The 23,527-nt window shown below is 36.5% G+C and overlaps 2 protein-coding genes across 3 annotated transcripts in view; one reads left to right on the top strand and one right to left on the bottom strand.

Annotated features, from left to right (window-relative positions):
- Positions 1–8,015, bottom strand: part of LOC134742028 (protein numb) — a 55,500-nt gene extending 47,485 nt beyond the window's left edge. The window contains exon 1 of the mRNA XM_063674960.1: positions 7,603–8,015. The gene's annotated coding sequence lies outside the window, so the exon portion shown is untranslated. The remainder of the gene's footprint in view (positions 1–7,602) is intronic.
- Positions 8,016–12,344: 4,329 nt separating this feature from the next.
- LOC134741827 (protein argonaute-2-like) overlaps positions 12,345–23,527 on the top strand; it is a 49,829-nt gene continuing 38,646 nt past the window's right edge. Inside the window, exons 1-4 of one of the 2 annotated variants that reach the window (XM_063674722.1) lie at positions 12,345–12,436; positions 13,999–14,024; positions 20,984–21,569; positions 22,858–23,305. In XM_063674722.1, the coding sequence (XP_063530792.1) occupies positions 14,015–14,024; positions 20,984–21,569; positions 22,858–23,305 (1,044 nt within the window). In that variant the 5' untranslated portion in view covers positions 12,345–12,436; positions 13,999–14,014. Of the gene's footprint in view, positions 12,437–13,969; positions 14,025–20,983; positions 21,570–22,857; positions 23,306–23,527 lie in introns of those variants that run through there. The other variant, XM_063674728.1, reaches the window with a different exon arrangement.

Here is a 23,527-nt window from a genome sequence, read left to right as displayed (position 1 = left end):
TTCTGTATTTTCACGTGAGAAGTTTTTAAGTAAAAATTTTGTTGACAATGTTGACATTTCTGACGTATGAAATGTCAATTATGCGTTTTGAAATTGCATCGACTCAACTTGTGCGTTCAGAATTATATTTAACATCATTATTAAAAAAAAAACGTTTCTTATGGAACTTTAAGGTTTATGGCATAAAATCATTAAATAAAGCTAAATTTGGTATTTTTTATTAGATTCTCAAACCATTTGTTTAATGATAATTAATATCAAACGAATCATTATTATGAGCGTTTTACGTTTTGTTATCTGTCAAGCTACTTAAAAACGCTCCATCCAAGGTCAAATTACTTTCCCCACTAGTGGATAAAATGCGTTTTTCCCCGCTTGTTTTAAAGGATAAAAGACAACTTTCCGAGCTAGTGAGGGGAAAAGTCTATTTCCAATTGCATAAGGACTGGCACCGTGTGAAATGGAACGGAAGTGCGGAAATGGGATCCAGCGAGTGATCATTTCCTGCAAAGCGGATCCCTTGCTTGCCCTACGGTAGTTTGATCTCAAATATTAGGGCAGCTATTAACAACATTGCACAAGCTAAGCTATTTATACTAATCTTCAAAATATGAGTTAAAAGGCGTTTCATACCTTAGTATTACAATGTTATTATTTATATCCATCAACTCAGCTTGTAACAAATTACTTAAGTACACTTTTTTTACCACCACTTTCCTGGTCAAACTATTTGTACTATTGGCAAGAGGAATCTAAGAGGCCTAAAAGAACCAAATTGGGTCATAAAATTAGACTTGATTTGAAAGTAGGTATGTCAAGCTGAGGGAGGTGCCCATCTCCATCTGCTCCTACCCTATCGGGTCGGAAATACAAGAGATGCTAATTTTAAACCGTTCACGTGCGTGTTAAATGTAGAGTGTAGTGTAGTAGGTATTTGTAAAATAACTTTATATTTTATAACATTTAAAACTTTCGCGGTTTGAACACATATATAATCACATTTACAAACGGGTCTATCGCGTATTTATTTTGTTACCTTTATTTACCGACGTTTCGACACAGGTTTCACTGGTCGTGGTGCGGGATAGACCCGTTTGTAAATGTGATTTAATAAATTTATATTTTTTATAACCTAAAAATCAAATGAGGGGCAAACCAAGGCAGCGGTGGCGCAATGTCATCGCCAAAGATTCAAACTCCTGTTAGTTAAATCATAGGCATAGAGCGGTACTGTCATAGTAAATTTTGTAACCCCAGTAAATTCACTGCCATCTGTCGACACACTTTAAAACTAAAATTGAAGATTTGTAAAAATACGATAAAATGTATTTAAATATAGATAAATGATTTTTTTTATTTGCATTAATTATTTTGATGATTTTGACCCATGTTCTTTCACTGATATGCGTTAAAATTGTTAAATAACAAACGAAACCGTCAACGCCATCTATACGACTGTAGGCCAAAACTAGTAGCGCCCTCTGAACGAGAATCAAATTTTCTTGATTTTCGAGGCACGTGTTTTCCTTAGACTGTATCCATCTATTACGGAGTTATATCTATCTTTGGTTAAATGAAGGCGGATAGAGATAGAGAGAAGTGGAAGGAGAAAAGTAGGAAAGCGGACCCCGTCACAGTACGGGTACGGGTCAAACGCTAGGAGGTCAGGTGGATGATGATGAACCTCCTAAAACAGGGTGTTTTGACAGTAGTGGCGGTTGTGGACCGACTCCAGAATCATGAATGCGTAACTTATAATTTTATTAACGCAGCCTTCGGCTCTCGCCGAGTTGCCGCCTCCGATACGCTTCGTTTCCGTTACTTACAATCTTATAACTTCTACGACAGTTTCTCGGCTAAAAGAATATAACTCTTAATCAACTGGCTTAACGTCTTAAATTATAGGTTTATTGCGGATTAGCAAACGCAGTCTACGGTTAATAGTGAAATGAATAAGACCTATCACGAGGTCGGGACGGAAAATTGCGTAATCGGTAGAATTTCGTATTAGGTATGTATTTAAAATGTTAGTTAATTGTGTTTTTTGTTGGCATGGTTAGGTGTCTCACTGCTCGGCAAACTCCTCTTTTTTCCAGAATTCGGTTCTGTTGATTGCACAGGTACCTATACTGCATTTTCCCGCCACTCTGCAATCTAAATCGTCCCGCCACATCCGTTTGGTCTGCTGCTACCTTGGCCGTCTTGTCAAATACAAATGTACTCATTTGGTGACTATTTTTGACAACCGTTCTGGATGTATTTGGCAGATTTGTCCCATATCTTCATGAATGAGCTCATCCTCAAAACTAACTTGCACTAGTTACACTACCGCTCAAAAATATTTAGGCACCCGTAATTTTCACCATACAATTGTACTTATACAAAAATTATTTTCAAAATCATACTGTTCTATCGCAGGCAAATGACTCTCTTACATGTTGGATTGAATTTTTATTTAGATAAATATATTGAGCCTCAAATTGTTGCCAAAAGTTGACATCCTTTAAAATTTCGAGTTTACTCTATGCAACGATTTCAAAAACCCTTATGTACTAGTTCATACAAAATAAAACGAGTTTGTACTGGAAAACGATTGATGGATTTTTTTACGCTTGCCATTTGGTAAATAGGCAATGTACACGAATATTCTGCTCATCATTTTGAAGCTCGATATGTCTGTTAAATTAAAAAAATAAACTGCACAAAAAACTGTTACCCGACTGCGACTTAGCGGTATAATTCTGAAAGTCGATTTTGTATACAATTGGAAAAAATTACGAGTGCCTAAATAGTTATGAGCGGTTTGCTCGTGATGGGTTGTGTTTAGTGATGGGTCGTTACCAGTCGTTACCAGTAACTTACTCTAAAGTGGGAATATTCCCGGTAATGCTACCAGTAACATTACCCAGATCGGTAACATTGAGTAACTTTGAAAAAATTATTAGAATTGTATATGCTTTTTTCGTGTTAAATACTTAAGTAAATAATAATGCTATTATTTACAGTCATAAAACAGTCAAGGAATCTCTGAGAGAGTAAATTCCCAATGTTACCGGTAACATTCCCAATATTACCAGGTATTTTTCCAAAGTTACTGGGAACATTACTATCTGGAAATAATGATTAAAATAATGCTTAACTGTATAAAGTAAAAGAAAATATGTGTATAAATCAGTTTAATTATTAGAATAAACCAATCAACATCTAAATATATAAAAGAAGAAACTGACTGACTGACTGCCTGACTGACATATCAACACACAACCCAAACCGCTGGTTCTAGAGATTCCAAATTTGGCACGTAGGTTTTTTATAAGCTCTAGGGGTGCACTGAGAAATAATTTTTCAAAATTCACCCCCCAAGGGGGTTAAATGGGGGTTCAAAGTTTGTATGGGGAAACAAGATTAGTTAGACTATTATATTCGAAACTTCACAGGAGTATTCCTAACGATAAATGAATAAACACGCGTTACAGGTTTTTATGCAAATTCCCCCCTAACAGGGGGAAATATGGTAACAAAGTCTGAAAATCAACATGGGTATTGTTTCTATGGTTTATCGGGTCGCTAATTAGGAAAACAAGAACGATTTTAAAATCCAACGTGACGGACGTGAAAAAACCATCTCCCCTGTTGGGGTGCAATGGGGTTGAAATGTCTAAATATCAATATAGGTGTCGTTTTTATGGTTTTTTGGGACGTTAATTACGAAAATCGCATCGATTTTGAAATTGAATAATGTGCTCATGAAAATTCTTGAAAGTACTCGTATTTGTGCCAAATTGCAATTCAAACGGTCCTGTAGTTTCGGAGCAAATCGGTTGTAACAGACGGACCGACAGACAGCCACACGTGATCCTATAAGGGTTCTAATTTTGCTTTTGAGGTATGGAGACCCGCGTTATCCTAATAGATTTTTAAATTTGTATTTGGTGCCATCTCGATCGTCGTCAATCGGTACCTAGGCGAGTGCGGGCGGCGCGGCGGGATGGACGGGGCGGGAGGAGTAAGTCATCGGGAAACTTCCTGCATCCGTAATGAGTACATTCAAGGTGCTACAAGAAGGTAGCACCTTGAATGTACTCATTACGGATTTTGCTTCTTATAAGTTTAGGTTTCCATTCTAAGTAAAATGCAAAAAACATCGTAAGTACATATATATGTATTCTACCTACGAACCATATAAACCATCTTTTGTAAGTCGTTATAAAACCATATTTTCTCCTTCCCCTGCCTCCCCTGCACCCTGTACATCAGACAAAACGACATAGATTTATAAATCACGCGGGCGAAGCCGCGGGCAAAGTTTTGTATAACGTTTCAAGTGGAAACATTTCGATTTTATATTAATTAAATCGAATTTGAAATTAGAGTAGTAGTAGTAAAGGGATAATAAATAATGATCACAGTTTCCTATAAAATACTAGCTTTTGCCCGCGACTTCGTCTGCAAACAGTATCTACTGCACGTTAAGCGTGTGGTAGCTCTGGTCAGACGCCTGCTTCATCTGGCAGACCTCCAGGTGTTCCAGGTCTTGGAGAACTTAACCTGCCTACAGCATACTCTACCAACTTCAGATTAAAGGAATTTTACCCTCATCAGATACATCCAGCAGCACTCCAGGTGTTTCAGGTCTTGAGCTATCTCCATCATACACTACCAACGACACGTTGAGCGAGTGTTACCCCTAACCTTTTGTACCCAGCAGCACTCCAGGTGTTCCAGATCTTGAGCTTTTCCCATAATACACTACTAGCGGTACGTTGTGCGAGTGTTACCCCTGATCCGTTGCACCCAGCAGCACTCCAGGTGTTCCAGGTCTTGAGCTTTCCTCATCATATACAACCATCGTCACGTTGAGCGAGTGTTACCCCTGACCCTTTGCGCCCAGTAGCACTCCACATTGTCTTGAGCTTTATCCATCGTATAGTACCAGCAGCACGTTGAGCGATTGTTACCCCTGACCCGTTGCACCCAGGAGCACTTCAGGTGTTCCAGGTCTTGAGCTGCCTCCATCATACATTACCAGCGGCACTTTGAGTGAGTGTTAGAAGAGTGGAGAAGAGAACAGGATGTCTTCGGGAATAAAAACTACTCTACACCCTCCCCAACAATTAAGACTATCTCCATATCAAATTTCATCTAAATCGGTTTTATTGGGTTCCATACAAATTTCCACTCCCCTTTTCACCCCCTTTAGGGTTGATTTCTAGGGTAAAACCTATCCTATGTTCCTCACGCAAAATAGGCGCAATAGTAAGACGACTAGTTGCGGAAACCAAGCTCGCGAATATCTATCCTATGTTCTTCCCTAGGACTTAAATTATCTCCATACCAAACTTCATCTAAATCGGTTCAGCGGTTATTGATTCCCCATACAAATGTCAACTCCCCTAACTTCCCCTTAAGGAGTGTTCTGGGATAAAAAGTATCCTATGTCCTTCCCCGGTACTCACTATCTGTATACCAAATTTATAAAATTGATCCCATAGCTCTTATGTCAGCGAATTAAGAACTATGGGACATATTTTTGAGTAAGTTGTACTAAAAAAATAAGTTTTGAACCTTATTTTATCTCATATAAGTCATCACTATCATCAGTTTCGTATGTTACCGGCTTTTGGGAATGTTACTGGTAACATTTGTAACTTACTAGTAACATTCCCAAATGGAAACTTACTGGTAGCGGGAATGTTACAGCTGCCCATCACTAGTTGTGTTGTGGTGTGTAAGAATCAGATTTGTAGTATATTTATAGCATTTATTGCTCATGACTTCCAAAAGCCGCCAACTTTTATAGATAACCCACGACCCAAACTCACAGTTAGTTATAATAACCTTGTTCCAGGGAAAACCCAGACAATTTTTGTGTTAGGGGTAAGTATCCCTAGATCCCTACAAACGATCTTATAAATGAAATAAACATAATGTTATATGGGGCTCATCGAGAAAAGCGGCGTTTTCCATCATTACGACAATGGTTTGGATACCTTCAAGGGCTATTTTGGTTTTCAGAGGTCTACTTAAAAAACCTATCTATGATTATTATATTTACCTACTAATGCTAAACAGATCGAGACAGTATTTCACACCGGCCCACAGCCTACAGCTTTACAAGGCGCAGGTTCGCCCACATATGGAATACTGTTCTGTTCATTACGATACAAGTGCGAAAAGTAGGATATTCGCAACGAGTGGCGATTAATAATTGACACGCACGTGTATTTTACAGCGTTTTACGGTACTTACATATGGCCCTTTATATTTTCGACATACGCACGTATAGTGATAGTTACCGCACTAGGGCGGTAAAGTAGCACCATGTGTACTGTATCAATGCTTGTACACATTTTTTGAAAGCTTAGCACAATATTTTTCTTTGGAAATGTAACTTTTAAGTACCTAATAAAAATACGGTAAAAACATATTCATACATTTTCAACGCAAGAGGTATATTTTTGTTTTATGATTTCTGAAATTTCAACTTGTCTTGTCTAGTTACATAAAAGTTCCCAATGATATTACTCCCGGCCTGGCCGTCATCTTTTTGATTTACAAATTTGTCTGACACACTACCAACATGTCTGGATGTAATGTAGAAGGTACATAGAGATATAACATGAACTCTCAGTGCATAGAACTATTCTATCTATTAACTTTCAGAGCAAGGTTTCAGTTTTGGTTTCGGCTTAAAAAAAATTAATACTTGTCTTGACATTTTAGGCATTTTATACAATGCCTAAGTCCATAGTATACCAGATTATGTTAATAAACAAATACATTATGTTAATTATTTACAAATTTATGGCAGACTTAACTTTTCAGGAAAAGAACCTTCAAACTATTAGGATCTCTAAGCATAACTACAAAGTCTACAAACACTATATCAATTTGTCTTTGCAGCCTTTCATTCCTTCCAAGCTACAAGAACTATGTTAAGATTGGATCATTTAATGGGCATTACTATGCCAGGTCAAAGACACACCTCTACAGTGGAGTAGCGTGAACTAATCTAGCTATGGGCAAAATCGCATCTGCAAGGCCTTTTCCTTTCAATGTATATTCCCAAGATAATAAAAAGGGTTGGCTTCCTCGAGGCCCCCTTAAGTGCGAGGCCGGGCCCACACCCACCTACACCAGTGCACCTCTACATAATAACACCTCCGGGATGTGTCCAATGGTAACAATTTGTGGGAACTATGTACACATTATTAAATTAAAATATTCATACATACATTAAATAGCAAATGTCTCAAGATAATATGTTATTTGCCTCCGGTAGTGAACAGACTTCATAAATGATTAGTGTAATATTCTATTCAATATTGTACTGAATATTCTTTTATTAATAATTTTGATTTTATTAATTTATCCTTTTTTAATACATTAATTAAAGTATCACATTACTTAAAATGTCCTTTAGTACTGTAATATAAATAAATAAATAGATTCCAATAAGAAATAAAAACTTAGAATAACAAACCTATTAATAACAAAACAGATGTTGTTGTCAATAAAATTAAAGAATCAAGGTTGTTAATGACTTACCTCCGGTTTGTTATAATAGTTTTCTTCAAGATACGGTACAAATAGTGTACTTACCTATCATAAAATGTTGAAGAGCGTTGCTATGTATATTATATTATAATAGGCACATTATGTAAGATTTCTCGTTGTATTTCACTTTCAAGAACTTCTCAAGCCCAAGTTTTGTCCAGTCAGTATAAATTAACAGTTCTTATCCCTAAAAAATCGACCCAGGTAAAAAGGAGAGAGGTAAGATCTAGGTTTCGGTAACACCCACGGTCGTCGGTCGTCGCACAAGTTATTTTCACCGCAAACTTGTTTTGATTTCACCTTCACAAATCACGATACCGTTTGTAAGATAATATATATACGTGAGGTTAGTTTTCGTAATAGTTTATATATATTAACACAAATAAAATACAATCCCTCCGATCTAAAATTAATTTTCTATCTCGGTAGCGGACTGAAAGAATGAAAAAGCCTTCAAAAGAGTGAGAGGGAGGAGGTAGCGAATGGAGCGATGTCAAAGCACTGTCAAAGTCAAAGCTGAAGCAAATGTCAAATTGACAGTGACAGACGTCAGGATAAGTGTTGCTATATTAATAGGCCAGTCCCATGAATCTAGTATAACTGGATCGGTCATGAGGGGTGGGGGGAAATGACCGAACGGGATAGTCTTATGTATTTTTCAGTAGGAGTAGCAGAGAAAGCGCTGTTATTGTCCTTGTCACAGTCTCACATTTTTTTTTATTCCTCACCGTAAATTTAGTATGGTTTACAGTCTGGCAAAAAAGAGTAGAAATTAAAAAGTGGCAACACTGTAGTGCAAATCCCGTCCCTTTCAAATAAATCTAAGAAAAACGGGACGACACTACACTGTTGCCACTTTTTAATTTCTACTCTTATTTGCCAGACTGTATGGTGGTCTTTAAATCTATAGTTGGTCAAACCAAATCGGCAGTAAATAAGAACTATACAGAAAAACTATACTCATCCTTTTCTTTTGGGTGCTAGTACTAGTGTATGACAAAGATAGTATGATTCTTTCTGTCTATGATTGAAATGAGACAGTCCTTTGACAAACTATATTCGACCAATCATATTGCCGCATTGCGTATGTTTTGTCCCTCACGAGCGCACGCTCAGAATAATAACTAAAGCATAGAAGCCGGGCAAAAATGCTTCGCAAATATGTATACCCGTACTTTACTTCCTTACGAATTAGATAATGTGCCGAAAAGAGATGCATATATGCTTGTTATTTCTCATTTACGTCCGGTGTCATAAGTTTGATAATTTGCTAGGGATGTAACTGTGTCCACTTTTTATATCGATAAATTATGCATAAGTTTATGTGCCGTGTAAAAAATAATCACGAAATTGGCAAATTGATAATAGTCGGGCTAATGAAAGTTGAACCTGAAAAAACGCGGCAATTTCAAGAAATCTGTAGCAGGCGGCTCGTTAAATACAAGGATTGCATAACTTTTATACTTGAAGTATAAAAATTATGCAATCCTTGTAATCAAAGAGGCGCCTGATATGAGGATTTATGCATGTACCTAATATAGCCTTTATCTCATTTGCAGTCTACCACTCAGAACCGTCTAACTATACCTCTTGTTTTCTTATCATTAGAAAGAAGGCGATCGATCTTAACGTGTCGTTTTATCGAAAAACACTTTTGAAAATAAGTCACAACAAATATAATTTACGATCATTTACATAGTTTTGCTTTCATAAGTAAAATATTGTTATATTTATTAAAAAAAACTTGTCAATAAAAAGACACGTGCCTTACCTTTACCTTACCTTTGCCTTTTTTTAATGTTAAAAAACTAACTATAGTGTCTAGTCATGTACCAAATAGGAAATGAAAAAAAAAACGTTAGTGTTTTTTTTTTTTTTTTAATAATAGGGAATATTACGCGAAACTCGGCGTATGTGGCGCCACTACCACAATCTGAGGGTCTATCGCGAAACAAGAAAATCGAACTTTCGTTATCTAACATCTCTGTCCCTCTTGCGTATTCGAGCGATAAAGAGGCAGATAACGAAATTTCGGATTCGAGATTTCCGGTAGGTCCTCTGAAAACTTGTCAAAAACCTGTTAAAGGTACAGTATGTATAAGTAAGTTACTCTACGGTTTACTAAAAAAGGCTAGTGCTGCACTCTGGTGGCAGAACATTGCAGTAATATCCCCTATTCCTAGTCCTTTGGAAATCTGAAATAAAAAGTTGAGTTTTGTGAGATAGGTAAACCAACAATATTAATAAAAGGAACATTCATCAATGATCATTAATGTTTTTTTTTATTAGGGTTCCGTACCCTAAGGGTAAAAACGGGACCCCATTACTAGGACTTCGCCGTCCGTCTGTCCGTCTGTCTGTCACCGGGCTGTATCTCATGAACCGTGATAGCTACAGTTGAAATTTTCACAGATGATGTATTTCTGTTGCCGCTATAACAACAAATACTAAAAAGTACGGTACCCTTGGTCCGCACTTGACCGCTTTTTAGTATTATACTATAGTCTGACAAACACAATCTGTCAGTAAGTAAGAACAAAGAAAACTATAGGTACAGTCGAAGGCAAAAATATCGATCCAAACAAATGGCTCAAAAATATGTGAACACGACTTTATTGTCTAATGTGTAAGAGCGTACACATATTTTTGAGACTTTGGGAATGTATATATATTTATGCCCTTGACTGTACTCATCAATTAAAATGAGACAGTCCTCGGCCAAACTATAAGAAAGCTGTAAATGTCGATAGGTTATTGATCTGAGGTCGATACATCACTATGCCAAAAATATAACCTTTCATACTTAGCAGAAAAGTTCGAAAATATATGCAAAAATCTATATAGACTTGAATGCAAGTAATAATTACATAAACAACATATCGATTTCTATGTTTAGGGTCAGGTCCTATAAATTAATTTCTTCAAAATTGAACAAAACACCGATTAAAGGTTATCGGTTCGTGCGTATTTTCTTTTCTTCCTGTATGCGATTTACAGCCCTCGATCACACAAGACATTATCACAAAGGGAACTTCAAACCATTACAAATAAAAACTCAGCACGTTTTCCAACAATCTTTCAGGAATAGCAACAATATAATTAAAATAAACCAAGATGACCGCTGAAATTCCCTAAATATTTCAACTAAAATAATACGACTATGTCAAGTTGTTACAGTTAACACCTACCTGTGAAATAACGAACATATATTTTATTTGGCTGGATTATATTATAGAACCACATAGGACCATTTGACATTTCCCGCAGTTCATCTTATGACAATACTGAAAAAAACGAAAGAACTTGCGGATTGTTGTCTCACTCACTCATAGACAAAAAGTAATAACGTGTTGTGAATACGATATCTTTTACCAAGCTTTTATTTTTGCCCGGCTTCTTTGCTTTAGTCATTATTCTGAGTTTTGACCGCACCAAGGTCGCGATGCGGTGCGGTACTCTGTTACGGTATAATCTATGAGCAAAGAGTATTGTAATATATACTATGAGATACTACGTACGTACGTACGTTAGTGATGTGTCAAATCGCAAAATTTTCAAATCGAACAAGTCGACCTCGATTTACACCCAAACCGGTTTGCAAACCGGTTTGGCCAAATCGAATTAACTTCTACAGTTTTTAAGTATCAGTAGTTCAAACCGCACTGTGTAGGCCGTGTCGTCACTTGGTTTTGAGTCGACCAAATCGATATGTCAATTTTACGGTTTGTTCGACCCTTAGGGTGGTACTCCGCCCGTCCAACTTCGCGGTTCGATGTGCATGCTGCATTTGCGTCTCACATTTTGCTTAATGAGAGAGTGAGTCTGGATGCTTCTTTTTAATGTGCGCCATCATCGTGCTTGTGTTTCCAACATATTTATAATGAAAAAGCACATCTTTTACACACAACTTTCTCAGCACTTGGTTTTTCAAATACATCCCACACAGCAGATCGTTTCTTCCCTCCCGGCATCGTAACAAGTAACAAAACTATTTAATTAGAATTTTTTTACACAATTTACTTTTATTAGCTACATATAACACACAACAAAAACTTTGACTAAAAATTCTTGAAAACATTTGTAATAATTTAGTTTAGCGTTGCGCGGTAGATCACAATTTCATTCATTGCTAAAGCTGAAACGGGAAAGCAGTATAAAAGTAAGCAGGAAGGAGCGTGCGGTTCCGTCAGTCATCGCCGCGAATTTGTACATTTCCGTAAGCCGCGCGCAAACCGACGCGGCGCGAAACTGACAAATCGAATCGAAGTTTACCGCCAAACCGATCTCTTTAAGCCCATGCGAAAGTGAACCTTGCAACTCAAATAATAAGTTTTATTTTACTTTGCCTAGAGGTACCAAGTTTCGACTGAACTGTCTTAAGTCGACTCAATAATGGCGGCAATGTGCATGGCAACATTTTTCTTCGTGGTTTGGAGTTGATTCGCGTTAGTACAAACATCTCTTTCCTTAATATGTCAAACGAAAGTGACGCAGCAACAAATGGATATTGCAAGTTGCGATGGTTAATAAGGGTAATTGACCTCGACGTCACACAATTTTGTTCGTATCTGAGTCGATTTACGGTACATTCACGTCGATTTAGTCGACTTCAGGCCTAGCTCGGTTTGGACCGATTTGTGAAGTCGAATCGTAACATCGCTAACGTACGTGTGCCTTTATATCTATCTTTGCTTTGTGTCAGTCAATTCAATACTGTCAATAAAATTGTGGATTGGACATTTTGTTGTGCGGTTGTGCCGATAATATTGTAATCGTCGCATTTATCTCATAACTCGTCAATTGTCCTATTTTGATAATTGTTCTGGCATTTGTCCCTTGCAGAAGCGTACACAGTGCAATAAATAACTATTAAACCAAGGTATGTATGTGCAACTGAGGATAAAACGCAGAAATAATAAAAATTGCAAAACGATTGCGTCAGTATCAGTATTTAACAGGTATCGGTCAGAGTAAAACTTTCGTTCTGTTATAATAATATTATTATGGTAAATGGCATACATTAATGTTTTATTTGTAGGTACGGCTTAAATAATCCACATGAGGTTAAGCGCTGGGTTAAGCTATATTAGCTCTATGTCACTTTTTACTTTTATTTGATTTCATGTGATTTCATTTCATGAGTATGTCAAATTGAAATTGTCAAGTTATTTTTTACAAATGTCCTCCAATCCGCTGCAAATTAAAATCCTGGTATGTTATTCTTCTGTGATGCTATTTATGTAAATAATCCACACAATGGCTGTTCATCAAATATTTCTCATTGTTTGTAAACATTATTGTAAACATTGCAAATAATTTGGCTCCTTAGCTCAATTATAAAAATATAGACAGCAAGTAAGAATGGATATTTATATCATTCGCTACAGTTCTTATTACACCACCTAAAAAAAATATTCGATATTTTACATGTTTTATTTATATTTTGATAATGGTATCCTGATATTACGTGGAATAAATAAAATGTTAAAATAAGTAACAGCAAGTATGTTACAATTATAAATCATATACCTACTTACGATCTTTACCATTCTTTTGCTTTCATAAGTAAGGTAATATAAACTATTTTTTTAAAAGCATTCTTCAGTATTTTTTTTCAATAAACAGACACATCAACATACTACTTTTTGTAACTGTAGTATGTACTAAGCCCATTTGTAGGCAACAAGGCCTTAATTGAATTTTTTTCTTTTCTTGTACCTTTAATGTAGCAATTCTTGTATGTATATTTATATATTTCGGGATCTCGGAAACGGCTCTAACGATTTTGATGACGTTTGCTATATGGGGGTTGTCGGGCGTGAAAAATCGATTTAGCTTGGCCTCATCTCTGGGGAAACGTGCATTTTTGAGTTTTTATATGCTCCCAGCCAGGCTAGAACATGATTGGCGCGACAGTATCTCGCCACAACATAGACTACCCGTCCCCCTTTAATTCATACAGTTAGTAAAAGACGGGTAGTCTATCTCGCAGTGGGATACTGTCGCTCCAATCATGTGCTAGGTCTACATATTTCTCTCTCTCTCTCTTTAGCCGTTTTCTACCCTTTGGGTGTAGGCCTCCTTCATTTTGCGCCAGGTCTACATATATTTATTATTTATTAAGAAAATAAGGTGCATATTTTTTCTCCTTATCTATTTTTATGCAGCTCTTTATTGTGAATCCAATGAATGTCTATTTCTTGGTAAAATTATTATTATAATAATTTACTTAGCCGAAGTTCAGCCCAAACGGCGAAATTAGGGTTCCTTATAGTATATATATAATTTATTGATACACTTTGAGATACTTTTTTCCAACCCATTGATTTTTTTCATTGATTTGCAAAATTTATTACGGGGTTTCATTGGAACTCAATGTTATTAGAATATGAATAGATTTAATGTAAGAAATATAATCATAAAACCTTTTGTCATTTTCAGAAATAAGGCCTAAATAATGGGTAAAGGTAAGTACAAACAATATCAATTTAAGTTATTTCACCTTAAAATAAAAGTGCTTGTCACTCTTGGTGGTTATAATGGGGATCCCGGCTAAATCACATTCTTTATCTTAATTTACTATTATTACTACCATAGAGTAACTTATACTAGAGCGGTACTGTCATTGTAAATTTTGTAACCCCAGTAAATTCACTGCCATCTGTCGACACACTTTAAAACTAAAATTGAAGATTTATAAAAATATGATAAAATGTATTTAAATATGGGTAAATGTTTTTTTTTTTTTGCATTAATTATTTTTATGGTTTTGACCCATGTTCTTTCACTGATATGCGTTAAAATTGTTAAATAATAAACGAAACCGTCAACGCCATCTATACGACTGTAGGCCAAAGCTAGTAGCGCCCTCTGAACGAGAATCAAATTTTCTTGATTTTCGAGGCACGTTTTTTCCTTAGACTGTATCCATCTATTGTTACTACATATTGTAAATGTTAACTAACTGGTCAAGAGCTGTATATCTATGGATTTAATATACTCCACAGAGTAATCAATTTAGATCACTTTAATAAATTTAAGTAAAAATAATTTGATTCTTCAAACAGATCTTGTGTTCTGTCCCTTAAATCTAAATTCTAGTCCGGAAACTACGAAAATTGGCAGTACCCAGTTCCGAAGCGTATTGATCAGTTACCTAGTCATTATGGAAACGGTGGTTAGTAAGCTACAATAGAAAAAAAATCATTTTCAGCGGAAGTTTCAGTTTAAACCTAACTAGGTTCAAACTCTGTTTAGAAGCTTTCGATGAAAATGATGTTGTTAGTAGTAAGAAAATTACACCATTTCAATGTTGTAGACTAGAGGCAAATTAAACAAAAGTCGTCTTCTCCACGATTTTCGTAGACATCTCTTCTAAATACCTAAAACTGGTATGGACGTGTTCCTCGTGGTGTCCAGAATACGAATTGACCGGTTTTAGTTTATGGAGGGGGGACGGGTCGAGAAAAAGGGGGGCAAAGATGGCGGCCTACCATCATTGATATTTGTTCACATCTTGAGTCCTATGGGACCGATCGGTTTGTGTGAGGTGTCGTTTGAAAGAATATTAAACGTGCTATAATTGTTTCTAAATAACCATAGTCATAACTGTAGTCGTTTACAAAATATTTTAAAATATATGATTTTTTACCGTGCATGGATGGCATAAGTACTGATAAAACATGCTTCTAACTCAATAAATTATTAATTTACCACAATTAATGTTATTACAAAATATACGGGATATTTCATTAGCTTTCCAAAAATATAAGTTTTATTGGTGTATGATTTTATATAACCAAGTTAAGATGAATTCTTTTCAGCATGGGTCACTACGCACGGACACAAATGGCGGGGGACCAACGTCAACTTTTCATTATTTCTCGGGTTCTATTTTCCTGATTAATTGGTGTTAGATACCATTTGAAAGAATATTAAACGTGTTATAATTATGTTTTAATAACCGTAGTCGTAACTGTAGTCATTTACAAAAGAATTGAACATATGATTTTTTACCGTGCATGGACATAAGTACTGCTAAAATATTCTACTAACTCAATAAATTATAACTTTACCGCAACAAATGTATTGTCAAAATATACGGTAAATTTTATGAGCTATCCAAAAATATAAGTTTTATTGCTGTATAATGTTGTATAACCAAGTAATGATGAATTTTGTTCAGCATGGGCACTGCAGTGTGCATCGTCATGTAAATGGAGCCCGGCCGTCGTCGGCGTCGTTGAGTTTTCATTATTTATCGGGTTCTATTATTCTGATAAATACTTGACGGTTACCATTTGCAAGCATATTAAATTTTCTGATCATACTCTATTGTTTGCATCTGAGGTAGCACAATCTGATTAAGTCTCACCGCGAAATCCTTCCTAAAATATGAAATTTGGTATGTATGTTAATTAAAGGTCTCTTTTTCATGTCCACACTATTTGACATTTGGGGACCTCGAGGAATCGCAGCCATCTTGGAAAATGTGTACCATCCTGGAGAAATTTGCGTTTTACTCTAAATATACGTTCTCTATGAAAATATAGTGTAAGGCAACATTAAAGCTTAATAAATTCTACACAAAAAAGTCCTAGATAACTTTGCGGAAAAAATCCATCTTGTTATAGAAAATAATAGCTGAATCCAGATTTAGCGCTTATACCCTTTCAGGGGATATTCTCTTAATATGAAACTTGGAGGAAAATGAATTCCACTTTTATCTATACATTTGTACACGTTCTACTCCAATGTCAACATTTTACTCGACTGCGACTTAAACAGAAAGTAGGGTTATGGGTTTAAATACTGAAAATCAGTACCGCCTGTAGCTCAGGATACTGGACGGATTTTTTAAAATGACATCGGTAGATTCCTCTTGCCCTACACAACCTGTTTGCACCTGTTTTATTAAAGAAAAATTAATACAGCCGCATTGAATAGCCGCCGAATAGTAAATCATATTTTTACTTCTAGCGCCTAAACTATTGAGTGGATTTCAATATAATATACATCAGCTTATAAAATTCCACACTAAAAAGTTATACAACACCATGTCCCAAAAACGAAGCCTTTTTCTAGAAATAGGACTTACAAGTTACAAGGGAAGCTTACAAGTTTCCACACATTTTTTTTTCGTGGTTGGGTAGATAATGTTTTTGTGTTCCAAAAATTGGTAAAAAATATTTTTTTTGTAGGAGATGATAAGTATAACTATAATTATATAAATTTTATTGGTGTATGATTTTATATAACCAACTTAAGACGAATTCTGTTCAGCATGGGTCACTACGCACGGACACAGCGTAAATGGCGGGGGACCGACGTCAACTTTTCATTATTTCTCGGGTTCTATTTTACTGATTAATTGGTGTTAGATACCATTTGAAAGAATAGTAAACGTGCTATAATTATGTTTTAATAACCGTAGTCGTAACTGCAGTCATTTACAAAATACTTGAAAACATATGATTTTTTACCGTGCATGGACATAAGTACTGCTAAAATATGCTACTAACTCAATAACTTATTTCAAAATATACGGGAAATCTATCCAAGAATATAAGTTTTATTGGTGTATGATATTACACAACCAAGTAATTATAAATTTTGTTCAGGGTGGGTCAAAGCGCACCGTCATATAAATCGCAACATACAATTAGGCGATACTTAGCACCTATTTTATTATTACTTAAAGACATAGACTGGCTCTAGAATAGCTATACATATTTAGTCTTAGCCTACAGGCTCTGGTGACATAAAAGTGTAAGAGGTTCATCTAAAGCTTTAAAGTTTAAGGTCTACAGTAGCTCAAGTAGCTGTTTTCGCCGCTATAATGCATGTTAAGACGCTAGTATGTATAGCTCAAAGTGAATTGTACAACGTTAACATCTATATGACAATTTCGACCCATGCCACCGTGACCGGATAGCCGAGCGGTTCAGGCACCTGTCCGGTAAACGGGGTACGCTGGTTCGATTCCAGCTCTGGACACTTGGTTCGATTCCAGCTCTGGACACTGGAGGCTTTGGTCATTGTTTATAGTTTAAATAGTAGTGTGTCTACTTGAAAAAAACACAAATTAAAATATAAACATGAGTATATGAGTAATAAGCATCTGCAATTTGCACTTAAGGTTCTAAATAGGCGATAACATGTCTTCTATAGCTCCTTGCATCGCAATCGCTACTTAACTCTCTTGTATCACTTACAGTCGAACAGAGCAGTTATGAGTCGCTATTATAAATCTAAGAACATGTAGTAGCAGAGAAGGTATTAACATTTTTAATACCTTCGTATATCTTATACTGTTTTAGAGTCTTACTTAAAAGCCAAGCCTACAACGCCAAACGCCATGTTGAGGTGGCCGATGCATCAATAGGTAAGCAAAACAAAAACTATAAATTATAACGTAAAATAGTAAATAAAAATGGATAGATAAGTTTTACTCTATTGTTACTATTACTATACTGGGAACCGGACTTCACGGATATTGTTAAATTTTTCTAAAATTAAATGTGGTTGATCAGAGGCCCTTTAAAATTTTGTTAATAATACATAATTATAGTTATTGACAATATGCCTAATTAATTTAGGCATCATAAAACCGCAGATAACGCCGGCATCAATGCACTAAAATAATTACTTGTTTTTATTTATTCGCCATTAGTTTTTACTTCAAGCTATCAGGTTACGATATGCAATAGTTACAAATGTTGACCTTAAATGCTAATTTTATTTACCATCTAAAACTGAAAGTTTCACCTATGTGGACCTACTACGCTACTTCTCAAATAGTTAATAGTCACTTATTTGGCAACCCGGAGCGTGCGGCGACAAATATCACTGAAAAACGCCACAAGCCTCAGATCTCGAAGGTGATTTTAAATTATTATGTACGCAGTGTGTTCGAAAACGTTTTACATGTACCTAGACGTGAGTCAAATAACGACTCCGATATTCAGTACTTCACGTGCATTGGTCTTGCAATCATGAAAGCTAGGAACTTAACGAAGTTATGAACCTAAAACTGGGCTTTTGTGAAAACATAAGTTTCCTGTGATATAAAATAAAACAAATAGACTGATGAATGACTAAATGTAGTCAACAAAACCATCATTTTTATCGATATAATATACTTAACAACACCTCACATTTGGGAACATTATAAATGTATAATGTACCTAATGTAAAAGTATAATAGAATGCTGCTGGTCTACCGAGGCGCCCGCCGCGCCGTTTGTACTTGCTTGACGAAATTGTTCCTGGCATATATGTTTAAGTTGTACGGTAACAAAATCAATATTCTTGGAAAGTTAATAAATCGTTTGTTGATTTTTATTCTGAAACATTTCACGCTATATCTACTATATTATCTTTTTCAAAAATTATTTCGGTCACTAAGGAAACCTCTTAGGTAAAAATGAAACTTTTTCTTTAATATTTTTAAAATGGTAATTATGGGCCTCAGATTTCAAACAATAGAGTATGATCAGAAAATTTAATATGCTTGCAAATGGTAACCGTCAAGTATTTATCAGAATAATAGAACCCGATAAATAATGAAAACTCAACGACGCCGACGACGGCCGGGCTCCATTTACATGACGATGCACACTGCACAGTGCCCATGCTGAACAAAATTCACCATTACTTGGTTATACAACATTATACAGCAATAAAACTTATATTTTTGGATAGCTCATAAAATTTACCGTATATTTTGACAATACATTTGTTGCGGTAAAGTTATAATTTATTGAGTTAGTAGAATATTTTAGCAGTACTTATGTCCATGCACGGTAAAAAATCATATGTTCAATTATTTTGTAAATGACTACAGTTACGACTACGGTTATTAAAACATAATTATAACACGTTTAATATTCTTTCAAATGGTATCTAACACCAATTAATCAGTAAAATAGAACCCGAGAAATAATGAAAAGTTGACGTTGGTCCCCCGCCATTTATGTGTCCGTGCGTAGTGACCCATGCTGAAAAGAATTCATCTTAACTTGGTTATATAAAATCATACACCAATAAAACTTATATTTTTGGAAAGCTAATGAAATATCCCGTATATTTTGTAATAACATTAATTGCGGTAAATTAATAATTTATTGAGTTAGAAGCATGTTTTATCAGTACTTATGCCATCCATGCACGGTAAAAAATCATATATTTTAAAATATTTTGTAAACGACTACAGTTATGACTATGGTTATTTAGAAACAATTATAGCACGTTTAATATTCTTTCAAACGACACCTCACACGAACCGATCGGTCCCATAGGACTCAAGATGTGAACAAATATCAATGATGGTAGGCCGCCATCTTTGCCCCCCTTTTTCTCGACCCGTCCCCCCCTCCATAAACTAAAACCGGTCAATTCGTATTCTGGACACCACGAGGAACACATCCATACCAGTTTTAGGTATCTAGAAGAGATGTCTACGAAAATCGTGAAGGAGACGACTTGTTTAATTTGCCTCTAGTCTAATTGTATACAATACTTTTTCTATGAGACAAAAAAATAACACTTTCAACTAGTAGAATCATATAGGTAAACAAACCAAAAGTATACAGGATACGCGAGCTGCCGCAGCCCGCGATACCTTCTTACTCGTGCGCGCCCCGGCCGCGGCCGCCGCGGGCCCGGCGCCCCCGGCGGGTTGGTCAACGACACCTTCTCGTAACTCATGAGGCCCTGGTACAGTCAGCTGCAGAGAAAAGGTACCCCACGTCCATACTAATTTACAGAACTTTGTATGCAAGGGGGGGGGCTTTTCTCTGCAGCTGACTGTACCTGCTCCTTGCTAAATTCAATTTTAAGACAGTTTTTTTCTCGATTTTGGCCACCATAGCCTATGGAGACTAACAAGCAACTCTAAAGAGGTTTACGTAGGGTATGGATGTTGCTATATGAAGGGTGTCACATGAGCATTTCTGACTTATGAAGCAATTGTTTCTACTACAACATAAAATAAAATGTTTTTATTGGCCAACCAATCACAAAGCAGATGCGACGCAGCAGCGTGTTTAAGTAGGCTAATTTGCATTGAATCGAGTCTCCTTAAACAAGAAATATTTTATCGAAATGTATGACATTCTATTTTCAAAATTTTTATAATTGACTAAACCGTATCGATAAAATTCTTATGCTTGAGTCGGAAGTGCCATAGACTGTCCAACGTTGAAAAGAGTAAGGTTGTAGTGTAGCATATCAAGTTGTAATACACAGATTATACTCGACGAGTAGAAAAAAAAATTAACACTAATAATGCTTAAATGCTCTTAAAATTTAGTATTTTGATAGGCTAGTTAATTTAGTTAAGGAGTTTGTCATTGTTGTGATGAAAATGTATATTATATTCGAGTCTTTTTACTTTAATTTTGTGAGGATTATAATTTTTTTATAGGAAAAAAGAAAGGAGGCAAAGGGCAAGATGAAGAGTCAGAGGTCCCCTCTATGAGTTCTTTGTCTCTTGGTGATGTACCTTCTACATCACAGTCTGGGGCTCAGGCGGAAGAGGAGGCTACTGGTTTGACGTCTGCTGCTGCCAAGAGAAAGGCAAAGAAGGCTGCTAAAGCAGCACCCCTGGAAGGGTCAAAACCTCGCTCTGCCCCTGTGACATCTCCTATATCAGAGCCAGAGCCCGAGGCACCTAAGCCAGCACCAGAACCACTCAAACCAGTTGAGGAAGAGAAGGCGAAGAGTGAGGAGAAGGAAGAGGAAGGTGGAGGACTGGGATTGGGCATGGAAGGAAAGAGCAAGAAAAAACCTAGAAAGAAGAAGCCGTCATTAGCCTCACAGGAGGCAGCTGCACCAGTGGGAGAAGTTGCTGCTGGTACACCGGCATTGCCAAAGCAAGCTGCTGCATTTGGTCCTGCACCAGTAGGGCAAGCTCCTGCATTCGGGGCTGCACCACCAGGGCCAGCTGCTGCTGGTGCACCAAGTCAGCCATGGTCCCCAGCACAAGCACAGGCTCAAGCACCATGGGCTGGGTGAGAATTTAATTTTATAGATAGTCAATTTAATGCATAAGTTCATGCTATGTTATTGAACATGAGTTAATAACTTATATATTTATAAGCTATTAACTCGTGTTGTATTATCAGATTATCACTCCTAACAAGACATCGAATTTTTGATGGCAAAATTTAATGACAGGCATCCATTCCTACATTGATTAACTCAATCATCGATGTTTTTTTTCCAAATACTTACTATTATCACCTACCTTGTATCAATAATAGGTATAATACAGTGTGGTGACTACCACACTTAGCTATTGTTTGTAAGTGGTTATTTTTTACACAAAGCATTCACTGATCGCCAGGTTAGAAAAATTAATTGTTTTTGGGGAATTGTTGTTTTGTTATACTTTCAATAAAAGTTTATTTTTATAAACAAAATTTTGAGTGAAGAAGCATCGATAATTGAGATTATTGTTGTAGGAACTCCCTACCTGGCATTAATTTTGCCCCCAAAAATCGAATGTCTGTAAATAACCTTTATTTACTTTATCTACTTAAAAACACCGTAACATTAAGACAATGAATTCGTAAATATGAGTATTACAGTCAAAAAGTACCTCATTGATCATCAATGCCATCAATGGGTAACTGTATACAAATCTCAGAAACCTCTTTTCCTGATGCATAAATCTACTATCATAAGGTTTCAGTTCTAAGGTACCCAATGATATGGCAGTAACTCTTTTTGATAACAAAAAGATGTTATAATCCCTTAAAATGAGACTTCATCATTTACATTGAATAGACTGTTCTGATCTCTAATACTTATTATTGGGCAGTTTTGCTTAGGTTGTTTGGAGATTGTTTAGCAGTTCCCATACCTTGTTGAAATTTGATGTAAAAAAAAGTAAAGTAATTATAGGTATGTATTAACATAGAGTAACTTATACTAGAGCGGTACTGTCATAGTAAATTTTGTAACCCCAGTAAATTCACTGCCATCTGTCGACACACTTTAAAACTAAAAATAAATATTTTTAAAAATACGATAAAATGTATTTAGATATGGATAAAGGATTTTTTTTATTTGCATTAATGATTTTGACCCATGTTCTTTTACTGATATGCGTTAAAATTGTTAAATATCAAACGAAACCGTCAACGCCATCTATACGACAGTTGGCCAAAGCTAGTAGCGCCCTCTGAACGAGAATCAAATTTTCTTGATTTTCGAGGCACGTTTTTTCCTTAGACTGTATCCATCTATTACGGAGTTATATCTATCTTTGGTATTAAGTATGTTAAATGTTAATAGGCACGGTAGGGGCCGCGGGATGCCTTCTGGTCCACCTGGAGGTTTGCCACAAGCCGGACCGCCGGCCGGCTGGCCTGGCGCGCCGGGCGCCCCACCGGGCTACGCTCGCCAACCAGGGCCTCCGGGGCCGCCGGGGCTGGTGCAGCCTGGGCCACCGGGATATGTGCAACAACCGGGCCCACCAGGATATGTGCAACAACCAGGTCCACCAGGGTTTGGTCAGGCCAGACCGCCACCGCAGCAGCAGGTGCCGCCTCAGCAACCGCAGTCAGCGCGCCAGACCACGCCCCCTGCGGCGCCTGGCCCACAAGGAGATAGGCCCGGTTCAGCCTCTAAAACCGTGTGCCGATACAAAATACCTTTAAGGATCGAAGGAAACTCCGTTCCCTGTAGGCCTGTTAAGGTGTTGACTAATTACTTGGAAATGAAGATTGCGCCACTTAAAATAGTAAGTTTCGTAATATGTTAAGAACAAGCTTTTTTTTTATTCTTTCACGTGTGTAATAGGGTGGTATTACACCTGCCCAATTTCTATGCCGAATGTCATTGCGTCTCACTCTCTCATTTATTTGCTTAATGAGACACAATACACATTGGACAAAGAAATTGGATAGGTGTAAGACAATCCTAATGAACGTGCTTACACTTCAGGTAATATTGCACAAATTAA

Source organism: Cydia strobilella, chromosome 1, assembly GCF_947568885.1.
Source record: "Cydia strobilella chromosome 1, ilCydStro3.1, whole genome shotgun sequence".
NCBI lineage: Eukaryota > Metazoa > Arthropoda > Insecta > Lepidoptera > Tortricidae > Cydia > Cydia strobilella.
This window is presented reverse-complemented; position numbering and strand designations above follow the sequence as displayed.